At 53.4% G+C, this 18,807-nt stretch overlaps 10 protein-coding genes across 10 annotated transcripts; 4 read left to right on the top strand and 6 right to left on the bottom strand.

Annotated features, from left to right (window-relative positions):
• Positions 1-362: 362 nt before the first annotated feature.
• BU25DRAFT_348163 (uncharacterized protein) lies at positions 363-1,757 on the top strand (the record flags this gene model as incomplete). Its single annotated transcript, XM_033703186.1, has 3 exons — positions 363-459; positions 512-784; positions 832-1,757. 3 exons carry the CDS (start codon positions 363-365, stop codon positions 1,755-1,757), a joined length of 1,296 nt encoding a protein of 431 aa, XP_033558584.1.
• Positions 1,758-4,037: 2,280 nt separating this feature from the next.
• Positions 4,038-4,988, bottom strand: BU25DRAFT_374299 (uncharacterized protein; the record flags this gene model as incomplete). The annotated part of the gene is made up of 2 exons (XM_033704061.1): positions 4,038-4,614; positions 4,672-4,988. Coding segments are annotated over 2 exons (894 nt in total), but the record flags the coding sequence as incomplete, so codon positions are not given.
• Positions 4,989-6,000: 1,012 nt separating this feature from the next.
• On the bottom strand, positions 6,001-6,618 carry BU25DRAFT_160615 (uncharacterized protein). The gene has a single exon (XM_033700710.1). The coding sequence runs from the start codon at positions 6,501-6,503 to the stop codon at positions 6,180-6,182; it is 324 nt and encodes a 107-aa protein (XP_033558582.1). The 5' UTR covers positions 6,504-6,618; the 3' UTR covers positions 6,001-6,179.
• Positions 6,619-6,683: 65 nt separating this feature from the next.
• Positions 6,684-9,083, bottom strand: BU25DRAFT_413633 (P-loop containing nucleoside triphosphate hydrolase protein). The gene has a single exon (XM_033707077.1). It carries the CDS (start codon positions 9,008-9,010, stop codon positions 6,734-6,736), a length of 2,277 nt encoding a protein of 758 aa, XP_033558581.1. The 5' UTR covers positions 9,011-9,083; the 3' UTR covers positions 6,684-6,733.
• A 332-nt stretch (positions 9,084-9,415) lies between these two features.
• BU25DRAFT_413632 (proteasome subunit beta type-3) lies at positions 9,416-10,374 on the bottom strand. Its single transcript, XM_033707076.1, has 4 exons — positions 10,242-10,374; positions 10,173-10,191; positions 9,670-10,121; positions 9,416-9,613 (listed from the first exon to the last, which is right to left on the bottom strand). Exons 1-4 carry the CDS (start codon positions 10,242-10,244, stop codon positions 9,470-9,472), a joined length of 618 nt encoding a protein of 205 aa, XP_033558580.1. The 5' UTR covers positions 10,245-10,374; the 3' UTR covers positions 9,416-9,469.
• Positions 10,375-10,504: 130 nt separating this feature from the next.
• BU25DRAFT_374291 (uncharacterized protein) lies at positions 10,505-11,366 on the top strand. Its single transcript, XM_033704060.1, has 2 exons — positions 10,505-11,067; positions 11,120-11,366. Exons 1-2 carry the CDS (start codon positions 10,525-10,527, stop codon positions 11,171-11,173), a joined length of 597 nt encoding a protein of 198 aa, XP_033558579.1. The 5' UTR covers positions 10,505-10,524; the 3' UTR covers positions 11,174-11,366.
• Positions 11,367-11,463: 97 nt separating this feature from the next.
• On the bottom strand, positions 11,464-12,790 carry BU25DRAFT_160585 (uncharacterized protein). Its single transcript, XM_033700709.1, has 2 exons — positions 12,433-12,790; positions 11,464-12,381 (listed from the first exon to the last, which is right to left on the bottom strand). The coding sequence occupies exons 1-2, from the start codon at positions 12,526-12,528 to the stop codon at positions 11,551-11,553; spliced, it is 927 nt and encodes a 308-aa protein (XP_033558578.1). The 5' UTR covers positions 12,529-12,790; the 3' UTR covers positions 11,464-11,550.
• A 599-nt stretch (positions 12,791-13,389) lies between these two features.
• Positions 13,390-14,701, top strand: BU25DRAFT_399174 (proteasome subunit alpha type-3). The gene is made up of 4 exons (XM_033704934.1): positions 13,390-13,512; positions 13,569-13,634; positions 13,685-14,170; positions 14,221-14,701. The coding sequence occupies exons 1-4, from the start codon at positions 13,510-13,512 to the stop codon at positions 14,536-14,538; spliced, it is 873 nt and encodes a 290-aa protein (XP_033558577.1). The 5' UTR covers positions 13,390-13,509; the 3' UTR covers positions 14,539-14,701.
• A 238-nt stretch (positions 14,702-14,939) lies between these two features.
• BU25DRAFT_433604 (phosphoglycerate mutase-like protein) lies at positions 14,940-15,769 on the top strand (the record flags this gene model as incomplete). The annotated part of the gene is made up of 2 exons (XM_033708789.1): positions 14,940-15,002; positions 15,056-15,769. 2 exons carry the CDS (start codon positions 14,940-14,942, stop codon positions 15,767-15,769), a joined length of 777 nt encoding a protein of 258 aa, XP_033558576.1.
• Positions 15,770-18,136: 2,367 nt separating this feature from the next.
• BU25DRAFT_424161 (uncharacterized protein) lies at positions 18,137-18,595 on the bottom strand (the record flags this gene model as incomplete). The annotated part of the gene is made up of 1 exon (XM_033708264.1): positions 18,137-18,595. The coding sequence occupies one exon, from the start codon at positions 18,593-18,595 to the stop codon at positions 18,137-18,139; it is 459 nt and encodes a 152-aa protein (XP_033558575.1).
• Between the last annotated feature and the right edge of the window lie 212 nt (positions 18,596-18,807).

Below are 18,807 nucleotides of genomic sequence, written 5' to 3'. Positions count from 1 at the left end.
TGGAGCACCTAACGTCATGCAACCACGATCATCCAACATGTTTTTCCGACACGTTGGGCTTGCGCGTGTGCGCGGTAATTAAGTTGGTCAAGCGTGCGCGCCGTCCAAAGCCGTCAACATGCTTAAACCAGAGTTTTCTCCACTGCGAATTGGACTCGACGGACTCGCTCTTGCTGTGCAACGGCAGCTACGCTGCAAACAACGTGGAAAGCGTGGTGTGAACAACGTTGCTGCGTACCTGCAACGAGCAAGAGAAGCCTAGGATTCGGCTTTGACGCTTTTGGTGTTGGTGGTGCGATGGGTCGGTGCGCTGCAGGTTCAAAGAATATAAGGAGAAGGATCACGCTACGGCATCACTTTCCATGGGTGCAATTCTGGGCCCGACCGTTCCTGCGCTTCCTGAGGAGTCAACACCAGCGCAAGGTGCTTTGCTGTCGGCAGGAGCCGGTATCACTGGAGGTATGGTAAACGTGTATTCATAATTGAAGATTTCATTGACCGATATGTGCAGGTTACACAGGGGATTCTCTCAGCCTCAAGATCATAATTTCCGTACTCATCAGCTTGTCTCTGTACAACGCTGTCGAGCTTATCATTCTGGTTCTCGTTACTTTCCAACGTTACCATGGCCTGTACTTCTGGAGTCTTTTGGTCGCGGGGTTCGGAGTATTGCCATATTCGCTTGGCTTTCTGATCAAGTTCTTCCAGTTGCTAGATCCAAACCAGGATCCCGGGTATGTCGCTGTTGTGCTTCTCACCATCGGTTGGTGGACTATGGTCTCAGGTACGTACGTTCAGCTGCGATGTAAAAGTATGCTGACATTGTGTCAGGTCAATCGGTGGTGCTATGGTCCCGTCTACATCTGCTCACCAACTCTCGCCGAGTCTTGCGCTGGACCCTTTACATGATCATCATCAACGGAGCCATCCTTCATTCGATAACATCAGTGCTCACATTCGCCTCGAACTCGAATGAGCTTCCTCAAACCGTCCTCCAGCGATTCGTCAATGGCTACTCAGTCATGGAGAAGATACAGATGGTCGGCTTCTTCATCCAGGAGCTCATTCTCTCAGTCATCTACATCCGCGAAACGATCCGTCTCCTCCGCCTCGGTGAGTCTATTCAAGACGACGTGGGCTCGTTCCACGACGGCACCGGCCAACTACGAAACGCAAGTGTGCGCAAGACTATGTACCAGATCCTCGCCATCAACATCATCATCATTATCATGGACCTTGCGCTTCTCGGCGTCGAATTCGCGAATCTCTACTTGATCGAAACCACCCTGAAAGGCGTCGTCTACTCTATCAAGCTCAAACTTGAATTCGCCGTCCTTGGAAAACTCGTACAGATCGTCAAGGTCCGCACGAACTCGAAGAATAGCCCCCGAAACGCTACCAGTTCTGGTGATAGGCGTGCAGTGTCTACTGGTCTGACCCTCGAGAAGACAAAGAGCGGAGATACGAGTAGAGGTACGAGCAATGGATCGACCACTGGACGCGTCGTTGCGAACCCTCATGGCAGTCTCAGCATTACTGGAGCGAACACACATAGCTTTCCGGACTTTGTGAACCCCCGGCAGTTCAGTGGAGATTTTACGCATGCAAGAGCGGATGTGCTGTTTAGGGATAGAAGACAGAGCGGGTGGGAGAATGCAACTGAAGAAGAGAGGGAAAGATGGAGAAGGAGATCTAGGGTTGGGAAGCCAAGGGGGAGCTGGATCGATGAAGAGATGGATAAGCACAACATTGGCTGAACAGACGAACCGCTGTTCGAGCATATCAAGGCAACCGCATACGTTTCCCTACCGACAAACAAGAACGACACTCGTGTTTGGCCATACACACCGACCAATATAAAGTCACGCCTACCTACGCCGTACCGACGCTCCGCACACCATACTTAACGGCACATGTCGGTCGCCAACACCAACTTCCCCGGTCTGCCTCGTGAGCTCCGCGACCTCATCTACGACGGGCTCTGGAAGAGTCTTCCTCGTATCGGGACTGTCTACCGGCGATATAGTACAGGCGTTCTAGCCTACTACACTGGACTGGAATTGGACAAAAGAGACCTCGATGATCGTTCTGTCCTACGACGTGAGATCCAATCCGGTTACGGTTGGTATCCACGCTTGGAATCTCGACTTCCAATATGGTTGTTGACGAGCCGGCAGATTCTGGAAGAAGGCCTTGCAATCTTCCGCCGTAAGGCGTGTTGGAACCTCCGGCCTGTTAAAAGAGTGCCCATTTCTCGGGCCTCATTCACGGATTCTTCCTCGCTCGAAAATAATGAGGTGTGAGCATATTTGGTTTAGTTGCGCAGAAGTCCAATCACTGCGCCTCCCGCAGAACTCAACGATGATTGAACTACCAATATCGGATCAGCGGTGTCAGACTCATCACTACCTCTGATATTCCTGCCTCAGATCGTTCGAAATATCTTGGTATCAATGGCCCAGATAGCTCAGCCCGCCAAGTCGCTCGAACCTGGATCAAAAAGTGCCTCTGTGAGGATCTAGCTCAGCATGTGCCTGACCTTCTTCATCAAACCGAGCGAATCGGCATAGGGAGAAGGTAGTCATGATAATCCAGATGAGAGAATTTCGATTATGATTTCTGGACGCAATGCAATGTCTTTCCCCTCAATATGTCGAAAATGAACGAAGCGGCCACCATTCCTCGCTATGGATAAGAGAACCAGGAGGCCTTCAGCGACTCAGAGCCATTGTCTGGTGAAGCAAAGACCTTTAGACCTTAGTGATTCTCAGCTGCCAACCACTTCCCGTGTCCTGCGATCCGCCCAACTTCAAACCCTGCGCAGAAGCCACGCCAAGTAGCACCTTGCCAAGCTCCTCGACAGCCACTCGAATACACTTGGATGTCTGCGCTTGTTGCGCACGCTGCTCGTCATGAGTCAAACGGTAGTGGCTACGAACATTGAGCAAAGTTGTATTCATACGAACGAAGATGGTGACAATTTGTAACCCCGGGGAAAGTGAGCTTCTCCAGGTCATGGACATCGATCGAAAATGACTGGGCATGTACTGCATCAACGAGGCATTTGTACGGCTCGTTGACTTCGAAGAGTAGCGTGAGCGAGAGGTAGTGCACCTTGGAGGTTATCAAGGCACACTCAATTTCAGGAACCTTGTCACATGTTTACTTGGGTTGCGAATCGAGATAGTTTTGTTGTACAGCGAGGTCCGTGCGTGAAATATCTCTGAAGCGAAGAGCTCCTTATGTTCGTCAAGGGGAGTGTAAGGTCGAAGGCTCTTGCGTTCCAGGGGGACAAGGTTCTGGCCGATGTACCGAGTGGCCGAGGGACTCGTGATTCGGGCAAGACAAGCGTTTTTCTTGTCAGGAAGTTATTCCCATTGTCCAGTGCATCTCCAAGAGGAGTGCCGTGCAAGATACTCCATGGCCTCGCAGAAGATCTGCTTGCTCATCATAAGTCCTGGAGGTATTCGCAGCCTTCCGAGCCAGGTGGCCACAACAGGACCGGGTAGTTGCACAGGTGATATTGTCCTGTCATGGTATCGGACCTCAAAACGATGGCCTCGGTAACTGACAGTGAAGAGGCCTGTGTGGTTCTAGATAGCCTGGTAGATCAAGTCCCGGATCTCGCGAAGCAGTGGCAGGCAAGTGGAGAGGCATGACAGTCCCTGCATCGCCCTCGCTTTGATTTTGTGATCTGAAATCCGTGTTTGCAGCCAGAAACAAGACTGAGCAAAGCCCGAGTGGTAAGGTGTTTGAGAAATGTGCATAGTCCCTGCAGCAGAGCACGTCTTGGAAGCTCACGAAAAGCAACCATACAGCGCAGTATCGGACATGGGTGGGCAAATTTCGCAACCTTGGTTTGCACCTGTTACCCTATAGGCCAGCTTTGGCAAGTCCCTGGCAGCCCCGTCACCGGCTTACGCTTTCCAACAGCACCAACATTAATGGTGGCTGCCTTGGGTGCTCGATGCCAGAAGGTTCGTTGCAATCACCAACTGCTGCTTTTGTAACTTCAAATGCCCTCACAGTTCTTGCTCCAGCGCAGCCTCCTGCTCTTGCTCCTTCGGCGGGACATACCCATCCTGAAACCAACTCCAGATGTTCAACCCAATCTTCTCCCCACTCAGGACCGGCAGTCCTGCATGCCAGCTTTCATCGTAACCTGTCCCGTCAGGGCGGATGTTCTCCCAGTAGACTGCGTTTCCCTTGACCGGCTTGAATACTACACCTTCCTTCTCTTCACCGCCGCTTTCCCCACACTCGACGAATCTACACCACTCCTTCCCTTCTGGTCTTTTGATCCGCGGAAAGTGCGTTCCACCTCCTGTACACTCGCTTCCCAGCCATACCATGAAGCTACTAATCCTTCCTTGGTTTCTGCTCACACTGCTCCAGTCATAGTGATACGTGTAATGGCCGTTGGTGCCGTAGCGCTGCGCCCATAGCTTCTCGACAAAGACAAAGGGGCGCCATCCTTGAAAAGCACGCGCACGCGACTCTATGCATTTGACCGTGTGCGAACGTGGAACTGGCGCTTTGCTGGAGTGCCGGATCTTGGTGTCTAGGCGTTCTTCTCCGGATGACCAGATGGTGGAGGGTTGAAAGAGTGGATTGCTGGTATACTAGATGAGAAACCTTCAATGATGTCTAGAGCCATTAAAATAGGCGTACCTCAACTCCACAACCTTGTCCGCTTCCCTACCATCCAAAAAGCCCTCGATATACACCACCAACGGTTCTCTACTCAGAATATGCACACTTTTAAATGCGTGGTCTTTACACGTCAAGTTCGCATCAGGGATCACCAAGCTATCCAGCTTCTGCGGGCTCACACTAGCATCCCTGGAATACGAATACGACGACTTTGAACCACTACTAAAAAGCATCTCCTGCAGCGGCGCGCCGGCCAAAACATATGCAATGAGCGCTAGGAATGCATACTGGAAAACCGTAAAGACAGAAAACGATGACGATGGCGTGGAATGCATGCTAAAAGAGTGAAAGGACGGGTAGAAAAAGACGGGAATGGACTGTGCAACGAAGGACAAAACAGAACTTCAGGCGAGACGGATTGAGATTTGAAAAGGGAGCAGGACCGGGGTGCAACGGATCACGTGGGTCGTCTCCATATCGTGCCGTGGTAGCCTATGCGGGAAGTGGGACGTACCCCTAGCGTCGGTGAGACACGGCCAGTACGGACACGACCTTCATGCTGTGGATGGGATACACAGATGAAGATGTAGATGCGCGCAGGCAACGAAATCAACGACATGCCGTCAGTGGGAAGGCGAGGCTAAGGTTGAGGTTGAGGATACGAGGGCTGGAGCTCAGCACGAGGAAGAACGCCCTGCGGCGCCAGCAGGCCGCTAGTTGACGACCGAAACAAACCCTCCCCTCGTTCGCAACGACATTGCTCTTAAACAGTCGGCAACTGTCTGCTTTCCATATCTCACAATCGAGGTGGGTCATGGCCAGCGGAGAGCTGCTGCTGCCCATCAACCTACACCAAAGAAGCGGTGGCAGCAGCAAACGATACCTCACCACCTGTACACGGAGCCCCTCAGGGATCATCCATCAAGCAGCCTACCCATCGTCACCCTGTCGCTCATCGCAAGTCTTCGAGAAGAACGGAAATCGCATGCAATGGAAAACGTGGCTTCCGGGGCTCAATTCTCAAGATCTCGAAATCTCCACAGCTCGAGCAGTACCCAGAACCTGCCATGCGAGTGTCTTCCTCACACGCCATCTTCCCCCCAAAGCGCGTAACCTTAAGACCGAACATCTTGATACCGCGCACATCTGCGTACACCCAGAAATGTAGATCGAGTGTTTCCATTCCACTATCAAATGATCCTACCATCTTCACTCTCCATCATCCATTACGCTCTTTCCGAACTTTGAGCTTTTTCTAAGACCTCTGCCCGTCTTGCCTCCCACGCCTGCCCTTCTTCGTTTCAAACGGCAGATGCTCACGTTCAGAATGGCGCCGAGACCCTGATCCTAGAGGTACCCGCGTCTCAGCGCAGACGGCCTGTCCTCATCAGGACACCGCTTTGAGGCCTTCAATGTCTTCTATGCCGCTTTGCAGCCCTGTGACTGCGGCGGCATATAGTTCTCGACCTGGAATTTATGCTTCCGGAATGGATGGTTGAAGCACACACCCCGCACGTGGATGGTCATTAGTAGCTCGACATAGAGATTGCAGTCTTCCAGTCTCCACTGAGGCATTGCCTGGACTCTAGACATGACTTGTATGTCAGGGTGGGAACAGCTCTTTTTTTTGCTGCTGGAGTTTGTCCTGAATCGGTTTTTCTACGTGGTGCGCTTAGCAGCGATAGACCTGATGTGTTGCAAATCATTTTCTTAGTGGCACAGACACGTTGACCGAAGAGAGCGGGAAGAACAGAGGACGCTGAGCTGCAAACTGCAGTCCATGGCGTTCTCACAACATGGCCTGAGAAGCGTTTCAAATGAGCAAAGCATGAATGAGAGGCGCCTTGCATCGAAAAAAAAAAATACCACAGATTCCTCTCGTCAATGCGACCTCTCCATCAACGACTGCGGTCGACGCTTCCATCGCGTCTGTCAGTCCACACCGATATCACCCCAGCACTTCGCGCGCGTCACTTGCAACAACCACGTGTGCTGCGTCCACAAAGTTCTCACGAGAAGATGTTTTTCTTGGCAGTTTCAATACTACGTGATCCCAGAATTATCGATACTCGGAACGACCCTATGTCAAAACACTCTTTCCATCCTTCTTCCTCCCGCCCTTCTGCTGCGCCGCCTCGTGCTTCCTGAGGTCCTCTGGCACCTTTGAAATCTGGCTCTTGGACAGCATCTGCTTGAGGTCGTACAACACATCCGCATCTTCATTGCCCCAGAAGGTGATGGCCACACCAGACTTGCCGGCACGACCTGTACGACCAATACGATGAGTGTAGCTCTCAATAGAGGTCGCCATGTTGAAATTTACCACCAGCGAAACGTCCGGCACGTCGATACCACGACCCGCCAAATCGGTCGCGACAAGTACATCTGTCCTCCCCTCGCGCAGACTCTGCAGCGCGGCTTCACGCTGCTCCTGCGTTTTGGAGCCGTGCAGTGTGACGGATGAGAAGCCCATGTGTTTGATGTCTCGTGCAATAGCGTCACAGTTGCGCTTGATGTTGACGAATACAATAATCGGTGCGGCGAATTCGCCCGAGTTGAGGATGTCGGCGAGTCGTTTCTTCCGCTTCTCCTCGCCCTGCACGAACTCGACGCGCTGCTCGACGGTTTCGACGGCTTCGCCGGCATTGCCGATTGTCACGATGGCTGGACGCCGGAGGTACTTGCGTGCGATCCGCTCGACGGCTGTGGGCATGGTGGCTGTGTACATCATCGTCTGGCGGTACATGCCGCGCTTCATTGCGTCGGGGTCCTCCGCCATCTCGTTATCCGGTTTTTCGTTGCCGACGGGGAGAGCGTCGAGAATCTTATTCACGGGCTCTTCGAAACCCATGTCGATCATGCGGTCTGCCTCGTCCATGATAACGTACGCGCACTGCGAGAGCACGAGGACGCGGCGCTCGATACAGTCGACGAGTCGACCGGGCGTGGCGATGATAATTTCGCACCCGTCGCGCATTTGGAAGGCTTGTTCTTCGATCGAGTGACCACCGACGATGACGGCTGTTTTGAAGCCGAGCGGGTTGGCGAATTTCTTTGCTTCGACTTCGATCTGCTGCGCCAGTTCGCGCGTGGGTGCGAGGACGAGAGCGTAGGGGCCGTCGTTGCGGTTTGCGGGCCCGAGGGGTGGGAGTTGGGATATGTAGACGAGGAGGGGGAGGATGAAGGCTGCTGTTTTACCGGAACCAGTGACGGCGACACCGATGAGATCGCGACATTGCAAGGCAACAGGGATAGCAGCACGCTGGATGGCGGAGGGCTCAGTATAGCCGGCCTGGTCGACGATACGCATGAGGTTGTCCGGAAGGCCGGCTTCGGACCAGTTGCGCATGGGGTTCGGGATTGCGCCGCCTTTGGTGGCGATGTTGAAGTCTTCTTTGAAAATGCGCCAGTCGCGCTCACGCATGTGCTCCAGCTTCTTCTCGCTCCAGTGCTTGTCCAGCTGTGCGCGGCTGCCCTCCTCCTTTCGCCGCCTCTCCATCTCGAGAATGGCCTCTGCTCGTGCCCGCCCAGACTCGGGGTCGCGCTCGATCATGGCCTCGATGAACTGTTGCGTGCTGCGCTCTGTCATGTCTTCTGTGAAGCCGCCCAGCTTGCCGCGCCCGAAGAAGTTCGCTTCCGCCTTTTGCTGGTAGATGGGGTTGTAGTCGTAGCTTGTGTCCTCCTCGTCGTTCCACTCGAAGTTGAACTTCTTCTCCGTTGTCCGCTTGCGCTTTTTCTTTGCCGAGAAAGTCGACAGGTTCTGCTCTGCGCCCATGTACCGGTTCCGGATCATGGCAGCCTCTGCATCCTCTGGCGGCGGCCGCTTCCCTGCCTTCTTATCTGGTACGGGTGGAGGCGCCATGTCTCGACTTCTTGGGCCATCTCTTGACGCCCCATTGGGAGTCTCATGCCTCATAGACCGAGGCCCTGTGGGTATCGAGGATGTGCCGTTCCGTGCCCCATTGCGCGTGCTATTCGATGCATACCCGTCCTGTGCCGCTCCACTCCCGTTCGCAACTGCGTCTGCGCCCTCACGCCTCCTCCGCGCATCGTCGACCTCCTTCTGTCGCTTCTCTAGCGCCATGCGCTCGCGCTCTGCTTTGGAGAGGAATTTGGGCTTCGCAGCAGCAGCCTCTTTCTCGCGCTTCGCCTGGAGAATGTCGTCTATACTCGGCGGCTGCTTCTTCTGCGACGCCCACCCTCTCTTCACTTTCCTTGGCAGCAGCGCTGGGCCTAGCGACTCTTCCTCTGGCGGAGGCGGCGGTGGAGGCGCATCAGAGCTGGGCGGCGGCGGTGGCGGAGCGTCGTCGAGCGGAGGTGGTGGTGGTGGTGGTGGTGGTGGTGGCGGGTAGTCCATGCCGGCAGATATCCTCGATGTAAATGTGTACGGACGGTAGGTTGGTGACGCTCGCCAGGGTCCGTGAGGCACAGTATTTGGACTCGCCGAGCTTTGTTGTTGTAGTTGCAAGGGTAGAGCGTGGAAAGTTTCGAGCACATCCATGGACCGCGCTGTCACGTGCGCGTCTTTGCATGAACTACTGTATGCATATCGAGATGTGTATTTGTATTTGATGATTGGTAGTTGTATGCTCAGCTGTGTTCAGAACGTAATTGCACATCTTGTGGGTAGTTGACCATCTATTGTAGCTCTACCTTCATCATGCCTCTCCATGCGTCCATAGCCTCTCTCGTTGATACTGATGCCCTGCATTTCATGTCATTATGTCGAAGCTTGGTGGCCTGCCCGCACACGCGGTCCAGCCCGCCGCCTCGGAGTCGTAGCTATTCGTAGCGCCACCGCATACCATCGCCCACCTCAATCCTGTCTGCCCTTCAATAACCGCTTGGTGACCTTGTCCTTCTCGATGATGTAGACGTGTGCTCCCCAACCAGACAGCGCGTCTCGGTCAACGGCGTTCAGCAGCGCTTGTGAGATGGTCTCGAAGAGATCCTCCGGGCCCTGATTCCCTGTTAGCAGCACATCCTCAAGAACCCTACAGCGCGGTCTGTGCTCACCAGATCCGGCTCCCACAGTCCTTCGCATGTACCAAACAGCTGGTCGCTCGCCGTTCCGCTGACGATGAAGTCCTTCGCAAAGTCGATGCACCCAATGCTGTCGAACCCGCAGATGAACGGCTTCCCCGTTGTCTGGTTGATACCCGCGATGACAGGGCTGACGAAGTACGGACCGAACCTCTTCTCGTACAGCGACGATGAGACGAGGTTGGCCATGGTCTGGGGTGAGATGTTGCGCTCCTCGCGCAGGCGGTACATGTTGACTTTGTAGCGGAACAGATCGGACACGGTCGAGACGTCGGTGGCGAGTCCTGTCAGGCCAAGGAATACGTCGCCGTACTGGAAGATCTTGGGGAAGTTGTTCGACACTGTGAGCGCTTGCATGCCGAGGCGGAGATCGCAGGCGATGGCGACGCAGTCCTTGCCCACCATGGCCACGGCGGCACCGCCGTCTGTATAGCGTTAGGAGGATTGTTTTGTTTGGAGTCGTGAGGATTTCGTACTTATCGAGAACGGGGACGACTGGTGCTGTTAGCTATACATGAGGTACCCGCGGCGTGGGGGGAGCTTACCATGGCTGTGAATCTGCCCTGACACGCTTCTAGTTGTGGAGTGCTAGAGGGAACGGTATACGTCGAGGTACTGTAGAGGTATACGCGGTGAGAGAGCAGAGGAAGGCGGGGGGAACACGCAAGTGTAGTTGATGATGCACGGCGAGCAGGTAGCAACAGCTAACGCGGCGAGCTCGCCCACGCCCGCCATCCATCTGCGCCCGTGCACTCTCCGGCTTGGCACCAAAAGTTCCCATCTCTCGCGTCCATCACTCCAATCGCAGCAACCCCACACCCCGTAAACATGGCGACACCACAGACCGTCGAGCTCGCAAAAACACTGCCCCCGCGGCTGCTACGCTTCTTCCAGCGCTATCCCCCACCGCAACTCTTCCCAACCATCACATCGCAAATCGCCGCGACACCAGCAGACAGCCCCGACACAATATCCACCACACCACCGGCCGACGCCAATGCCCCGGTCGCGGAAATATCAGCACCAGACGCCGTAGCTATAAATCCCGCAGACATGCCGTTCCCCAACCCCTTCCAGCCGACCAAGAACTTCACCACGGGCCGCTGGCACGGCCCCGTCTACGGTCTGCGCAAGCAAGCCGACCTGGTGAAACTGGCGAGCGCACACGGTGTGGTCGATTTGCTGCCGTGGACGATTAAGAAGCCGGGCGAGAAGGAGGCAAGGAGGATTGAGCGCGGTTTGACGGTCAAGGGCACCGGTGAGGGCCAGAGGGTCAAGGGAAAGCTGTGGGAGAGGACGCTGAAGGGACGGCTGGAGATGAGGAGGCAGGCCATGTTGGATATGCCAAGGCTGATCCAGGAGTGGAAACAGGTATGTCGATTGCTGAGAGGGTGGACGAGGGCTAGTACTGACATTGGTGTAGAAAGGTCACGGTCGTGGGTGGAAGAAGTGGCCGAGCGGGAAGGCGAAGAAATAAATGGATTGAGGGGATTGGGTCTGGAGCGGGACTTGCTCTGGGCCTGTGTATATCTATGTGTTTGGATGATGGAGCATATTGCCATGGCGTTCAGGCAGGTCAACATCCTGCTTTGTATCAGATCAGCTGGAAAAGATGCACGTATGGTGGAAGAATTAGAGCGATGCAACAACATATATCTATTATCATCTGCAGTGTTTTGACCGTATGGTTGAATGTGGGTATCCGAGTAAATCAAGCTCTCCTGTGCAACACCAATCCTCCTTGTCTGGACGCTTCAACATGGAAAAGAAAACGCACGTGTGCTGTCTCAACACCCACAAATGTCGCTTCCACAATCAACGTACCAAATGCCTGTAGACCGAATCTACTTCCGATCATATAACCATCTCCTCGTCGGCATACATTGGCTGCTGGAAGCCGTACTCCCGGGCGTAAGCAAAGGCGCCATAGTTGTTCTCCATGTCCGAGATACTGTCAACGTTTTTCTGCCACAGTCCGTTGCTGGCGGTGTTGTTGTATACAGGATCTGTTGCCTGGTTGTAGCTCGGCTCCTTCGCGGATTGCTCGTACTCGCGCCTTGCGAGCATGTCATACCCTGACGCCATGTACGGTTCGGCGACCTGTGGCGATGTGCTCAACTCACGGGTTTGCTGCTCTTGCTGGGCCTTCTCGTAACGCAACTTTGCCATGGTCTCTTCCTGGGCCAGGCTTGTAGGTGGCCAGTCATACAACTGCCTCGACATGTTGTAGTCTGTGCCTGCTGGGTATCCTTGCCGGCCCTGTGGTGGTGAGATGCGCCAAAGCTCGAGCAGCCGTAATCGCTGATCATCGTCTGCGTTTTGGAAAAGCTCGACTTGGGATGGGAACAGTAGCTCAGGGTTGATGCTGTTGCGTAAGAGAATTGCCCCCAGCTCGGACATTTCAATGTGCGTTCTAACTGGTGGCTCGGAAGCACTGCGAGTTGGTACCACATGGTGTGAGTGAGTGTAGTGGCTTGAAGCATACACTATCGCCTTGGGTGCTTCCTGCTCTTGCTGCTGCTTCTGTGCTTGCTCTTGTTGCACTTGCTGCTGTTCTACTTGCTGCTGAGAATTCTGAGACAGGTGCATGTTAGCTGCGAACAGCTGCGCGAGCTCATCTTGCTGCATGTTTGCCTCTTCTTCGACCTTTGATCGGACGTTGATACCCGTTGATATAGAGCCGCACTATGACGTAATGGTCAGTATGTCAATATGTCGAATGGTCGAGACCCTTACATGTGAGCAGGCGATGTTCTGGGAGAATACAGATGGGCTGTAAGGAACAGCTGTGTTGTAAGTACAGTTGCAGTAGTGAACAAGCATTGGCTGCATTTGTGGGTACGGTTCAACAGTCGCTGATGGTGCAAGATACAGTCGGTCGTGGCGATCCGCCAAATGCACCAACGTGTTAGTCGAAGACGTCAGTACTCTTCGTGGCAAGGTATTCGATCAGCTGTATCAGCTCGAGGCTCCTAATCAAGGCGTTGCGAAAACTGTTGATATAGTATCGCTGTCTGGTGATGTTTGGCAAATTGGGTTGGGCACTGATAACGGAACCTTGCGATGGCGTCTTTGTTTGAGCTTCCTTGAGGCGTTCAGGAGAGCAAGGCGATAGCTGTGTGAGTAGTCAGGAGAAGGATAGAACGGAAAGAGTGGTTGTCGAAGGTCAACGGGGGCGGCGTGGCCGTAGTTCTATATGTACTGTGTAGCGCGCAGGTGATGGGTCATGCGGTTGGGTCGAGCGTAGAGAAAAAGGCGGGATGATTTTGTCGCCCACGTCCAGTTAGTAGCAGTTTGAAACATAAACTGTTCGGCTAGCAGGCGGAGAGCCAATGGGTCGCTGCTGGTGCCTGCAAATTATCTTCGACAACTCATCAAACGTGCTGAAGCGGAGCCAGTCTTCGAACCGTCGTGGACCAGGATTGGATCGCTAGGGGCTTGAAGCGTATAGGAGCTCCGGTGTAGAAGCAACTTGCCGATGCTCTGGCGAGCAGTGTTAGCCTTGATACTTGTTAGTGACCAGCGATAGCTGGTGAGATTTGTGCACAGCAAGAGCCAAAAGAACCCCTCGTCCTGATATGGCGGGGTTGATGGGAAGCGGATGCCTGAAGATTGAGGCGCCATGAGCATGGACCACCGCGCTAGCTGGAAGGCGCCGTGAGCTCCAACACGCAACTCGCAACTGCCTGCATCAACACCGTCACCAAGCTTCGCAGTCCAACTTGCACTCCACCTATTCGATTGTTGTCCTTGATTAGCTTCACTTCGACGCTTAACTTACTTTGATCAACTTGTACACACCTCGCCTTCGCCATGGTCAGCCCCGCCGCCGCCGCTGTGTTTGCGCAACATGCATGCTAACAGCTATATAGACGTCAATAGGTACGGGTTACGACCTGTCTAACTCTGTCTTCTCCCCCGATGGCCGTAACTTCCAGGTGCCTTTACTCTGATCCAAACATACAAGCGCAGCAACTCACTCTTTCAGGTCGAGTACGCAGTCAAGGCGGTGGAGAACGGCGGTACAGCAGTAGGTATCAGGTGCAAGGATGGTGTCGTCCTGGCTCTCGAGAAGCTCGTCACCAGCAAGCTGCTGAAGGCAGGCGCGAACAAGAGGATAGCAACAGTCGACAGGAACATGGGCATCGTCTCCTCAGGTCTCCTCCCCGATGGCCGCCATTTCGTTTCCAGAGCCCGCGATGAGGCAGCCCAATGGCGGCAGCTGTACAAGGCACCCATCCCCGTAGCCTCGCTCGCCGACCGCATGGGGAGCTACGCTCAAGCATACACCCTCTACTCCAGTGTACGACCCTTCGGTATCACAGCCATCATCGCAGGTTGGGATTCGGAGGCAGAGCTGCCAGTCGACGGACAGGTTGGCTCAGGGCCTAAGGCTGGTTCAGGTGGCAAGAAAGAGGGCGCGAAGCATGGAGGACCTTCTCTATACATGATCGAGCCGAGTGGTCTGTACTGGGTACGTTGTATATTCCCATTGTGTAAACACCGAGCTAACGCGTGGCACAGGGCTACTACGGCGCCGCTACTGGCAAGGGACGACAGATCGCCAAGTCCGAACTCGAGAAGCTCAACCTCGCCGACGGCGAGCTGTCGCTGCAAGACGGTGTCAAGGAGGCCGCGCGCATCATCTATGTCGCACACGATGACAACAAGGACAAGGAGTTTGAGCTGGAGCTGACCTGGATCAGCAACCTGGACGGACCTACCAAGGGCAGGCATGAGGAGGTACCGAAGGAGATCAGGGAAGAGGCGGAGAGGCTTGCGAAGAAGACGCTGGAGGGTGATGACGATGACGAGGAAGAGGAAGAGAAGATGCAGGAATAGACCACGATCAAGTGCAGCCCATGCTACAACACTGGCACGCCATAGACGGTCATCCATGATAACGAATTGCTCCACGAAGCACAATCACGAATCACTCGCATTTGTCCAGCCTCGTACCAGCGTTTGTAGCTTTGGTGTCCTCACTAACAGTAACAGTTGAAACAGAACCCAAGCGTAGTTGTCGAGCCCAGCAAGATCCAAATCTGGCATGACAGGCATACGAGCGTCGCTCCTACCGAAAGTTCCTAGAGCTGCAGCTAGCGGGACCCTAGTGGGGCAGCGCGTCATTCACCACTCAGACGCCGATAGGTACCTCGTGGCTATTAAAACTCGCTCATCCCCAATAACCCCATCACATCTCTAATACCTCCAACCCAAACAACACAGTCATATCTACAATAATGCCGCCAACACTCATCCTTATTCGCCATGCGCAGGCGCTGCACAACGCTACTAGCGATTGGGTATGACTCTCTACGAGCTATAGGCAACTGGATGATTTTCTAATATGGTACAGTCAATCCACGATCCACCACTAACTGACCTGGGTCGCCAACAAAGCTCCGAACTTCATGAGAGTTTGAAGGCTAGTGACCTCGCCAACAAGACGGAGCTCATCGTCGTCAGTCCAATGAGGCGAACACTCGAGACAATGACCATCGGCCTGGACTGGTTGATTAAGAAGGGCATACCCGTTCACCCTGATGCAAACTGGCACGAGAACGCTGACAAGCCCTGCGATACTGGCAACACCATGGACGTCATCTCCAAGGAGTACCCTCAGTACGATTTTTCTGGTGTAGATCCGTTGTACCCGGACAAGACTAGCAATCTCAAGACCAACCCTTACGCCTTCACCCAGAAAGCCATTGTCGCACGTGGCCAGACTTGCCTCAAAGATCTATACAACAGGCCCGAGAAGGTCATCGCTGTTGTGACACACTCTGGTTTCCTACGAACGGCGGTCTGCAACCGCATGTTCTTCAACGCTGATTGGCGCGTGTTCGAGTATGACGAAGAAGAGACTAAGAAGCAGGGAAAATATGTTTTAAAGGAGTGGGAAGAGACCGAGAAGAAGGGTGGCGGCATGGGCAGGAGCGATGTTGGAGTGTTTGGCATCGTGGAAGGCGACTTCCCACCCGAGGTCGGGGAAGAGGAAGCGAAGACAGACCCGCAGGTGGAAGAGGTGGGCGAGGCCAACAAGCAGATTCCTGCGAAGAAGAGTGCTTGAGACGATGAGACACCAGAATACGACGCCAACCCTGCGGCGCAGCGATAGATTCACGACTTAGACACGAACAGCGACAAAGATGCTTCAGTCCTTCTTCGAAGCAAAACCGGTGCTCTCTAAGGCTGTTTTGAAGCAGGACTAGGATCTGTGGGTGGCTTGCCTTGGCAGCTTCTGCGAGTGGTAACTTCCGTGTGTCTGCACATGATTTGCACCTTCCCTGACAAACAAACTGCTCGGCCAACTGCAATTAACATGCCGCTGATCTGCTCACCTGCTACTCTGTTGCAGTCACGCTCATTGTCTTCGACGGATCTTCACTGCACTGCTTACGCTTGACATGTTTATAGTGAAAGTAACGGCTCTCTTTACTTAAAACTGCGCTGGAACCTAACGACCAGCCTCCCCTTTACCGAACTGGTTGTTGACTAGCAAGCTCTTCCTCCGAGAAGCAATAGCGAGGAAGGTTCGGATTGACTTCTAGTTGCTCGAACAGCTGGCGGCAACAAATTTGGAAACAGTTAGTCTGGCCGTGCAATCGCACTATACATTCAACCCGAGGCTGTACAATGAGGATGCTCCAGACGACTGGAGTCTCATCAAAGTAGCGTTTGCACCGTTATTGCGGATTTGGGTACTTTTCTGCTTGAGGAAGGGAGACGTGAGGATTTTAGAGGTATTGGAAGGCCAGTGAACGACTTGCGCTGCAGATTCATAAGATTAATCCCTAGCTAGACGAAACCTCAAATCGACGTTTGGTCTTGGCTGTTTTTTGGTTAGGTTGAAGATGGTACTCGATCCAAACTTTCACAATGGCTGCCTTGCGCTACGATACTGAACCATGGTTGAGTCGTGTCTCTACCACTACTCAAATCATTCAAGGTTTGCTAGGGATTTTGGTTCCATCTCGTACATTATTATTTCCAACATAACTTCACAGACTTGGCGACCTTTCTTACGTTTACCCTCACGTCTCTCTCTGCGGATAGCAACAGCGAACTTCAGCAAAATTGACCATGCGGCAGACATTCTTCTTTCCTCGAGCTCCCTCGAGAGCTACGCGACTATGTATACAAGGACTATTTCGGATACGACACCATCTACACCATCATCTGTGAGGGATACACCTTCAGAGTGCGACCTGCCGGCACAACGAGTACTAACACGTAACTCCATCCCATCGGTAACTCTAGCCAATAAGCAGTTCCACCTAGAAGCGCTCGAGCACAGCTCCAAAGAGGGTCGCAATGGAGCTCCGAAAGCGCCTGGAGCAAGTCCGTTTACCGCCATCGGTCCACGTCGCCGAAATCCTCAATTTTCTCGAAGCAGTTATTTTCTGGAATGCGCACTGCTTACGACTCACGTTGCCGGCTCAAGAGATGTTCAACCTAAATGACAGTGTGTTCCAGATGCTCATGGGCATATTCACGGATTCCAATATACATTTCAGTCACTTTTTGCGCCACATCCCTCGAGCTGAGCCTTAGCCTCAACATAGGGTCCGACAAGAGTAGGAAATGGATGGTGACGGTCGATCGGGACTTGCTGAAACGGCTCGCGGTAGAGAGTCTCGAAACTGTCTCCGTCACTAGTTGGGCATGCTGAGAAACGAAGAACGTGAATGGTGTGGGCTGGTCGACGAAGGTCCAAGAGGCTAGGAGACTTGGGAGTATAACAAAGAAGGCCTTCTTACGGCGGTGACGGGTCTAGGAACCTTATTGCTTGGTACAGATCAAGGCGAAGAGGTCAGGGAGACTGGAAGGCCGGTGACTGTAGTGCGCTGCAGATCTAAGCGGGCTGGACTATAGGGCGAGCCTGACAAATGCTACACAAAAAGCCGATGATCGAAACCTGATAGAGGAGTCACAAAGTCGCTGGTTATAGCAGTCTGAGGTCCTCCAGAGTGTGGCATGACCTCCATGATTTTTCGAGATGTCCACACATAATTTTATTATAATGATTGCCAAATTGTATGGACCCCTGAATTTGGGACCGTGATGCAGACAGTACATGTGCACCGTGGTTTTGCTGTGCGGACGAGTTTATGAGTGGTCATTGTCCACGTGTATGCCCTGCAGTAGGTCTCCCAGCGTATCACATCTGTCGAACCAAAGACATACAGCCACTCGGAAGCTCTCGCTTCTGTATGACGTAGAGAACATAGGCTAGTGTGCCAAACTTAGGGGGGTCCATACATTTTGGCAAGCACCGATATTTGACTGAACTAAAAGTAACCTGACTGCCCCCAACCCTCGAGTCTTATTCCTGTCATTGTGAATCCTTTCTAACGATGCTCACATCTCATAGCGTAGTGACAATAGCAGACACCGCACGAACAGTAGACTCCGTCCCACGACAACGTCGGAGAGCCTACTCCTTGACACCAAGCTCTTCATCCCACAGAGGACTGTCAGCAGACGGATCAACATCAACAAAGAGCTTGCCAAACACGCCTTGGTTCGGTGTGCTTCTAAATACGCCAATTGGCTTGGCTCCTTTCATTACCTCGGAAAGGTTCAGAAAGTCGTCGAGACCCAATTCTTCAAGTAGTCCCCGGAACCGCTCAAGTCCATGAGCAATGTGAAGCCGCATGCTCTTTCCGACCTTAACGAGGCCAAACGGAATACTTGCATAGAAATAGAGCGTAGCTGATATGAACAAAGTCGGTGGAATGCGCCATGCGGAGTTGTTACTCAAGACGGTCACAAGCTTGTTCAAGTATGCTGCTTCCTGTGCATGGCTTTGTGGATTGAATTGCAATTGACTTTGAAGCAACCGGTGGAGGAAACTGGCAAGTAAGACCATGCCGCAGCTTGGTGCGCGTGCCATGTTGCCGAGCGATACAGAGCAAGCCAAAGACTAGCCGCGGAACGCGTTGATAGTGTGATTGTTGGAGAAGGTATTGAAGAACGACTGGAATTGGTGAACCGGGAACATAACACCTGTCAGTGGGGTGAGCGGGAAAAGCTTCATGCATACTGTTCGGCAGGTGGAGACGAAGAACATGAACGATAGGAGAGGAAGTTCTGAGGATGCTATTT

Source organism: Macroventuria anomochaeta, assembly GCF_010093625.1.
Source record: "Macroventuria anomochaeta strain CBS 525.71 unplaced genomic scaffold BU25scaffold_31, whole genome shotgun sequence".
Classification (NCBI taxonomy): domain Eukaryota; kingdom Fungi; phylum Ascomycota; class Dothideomycetes; order Pleosporales; family Didymellaceae; genus Macroventuria; species Macroventuria anomochaeta.
This window is presented reverse-complemented; position numbering and strand designations above follow the sequence as displayed.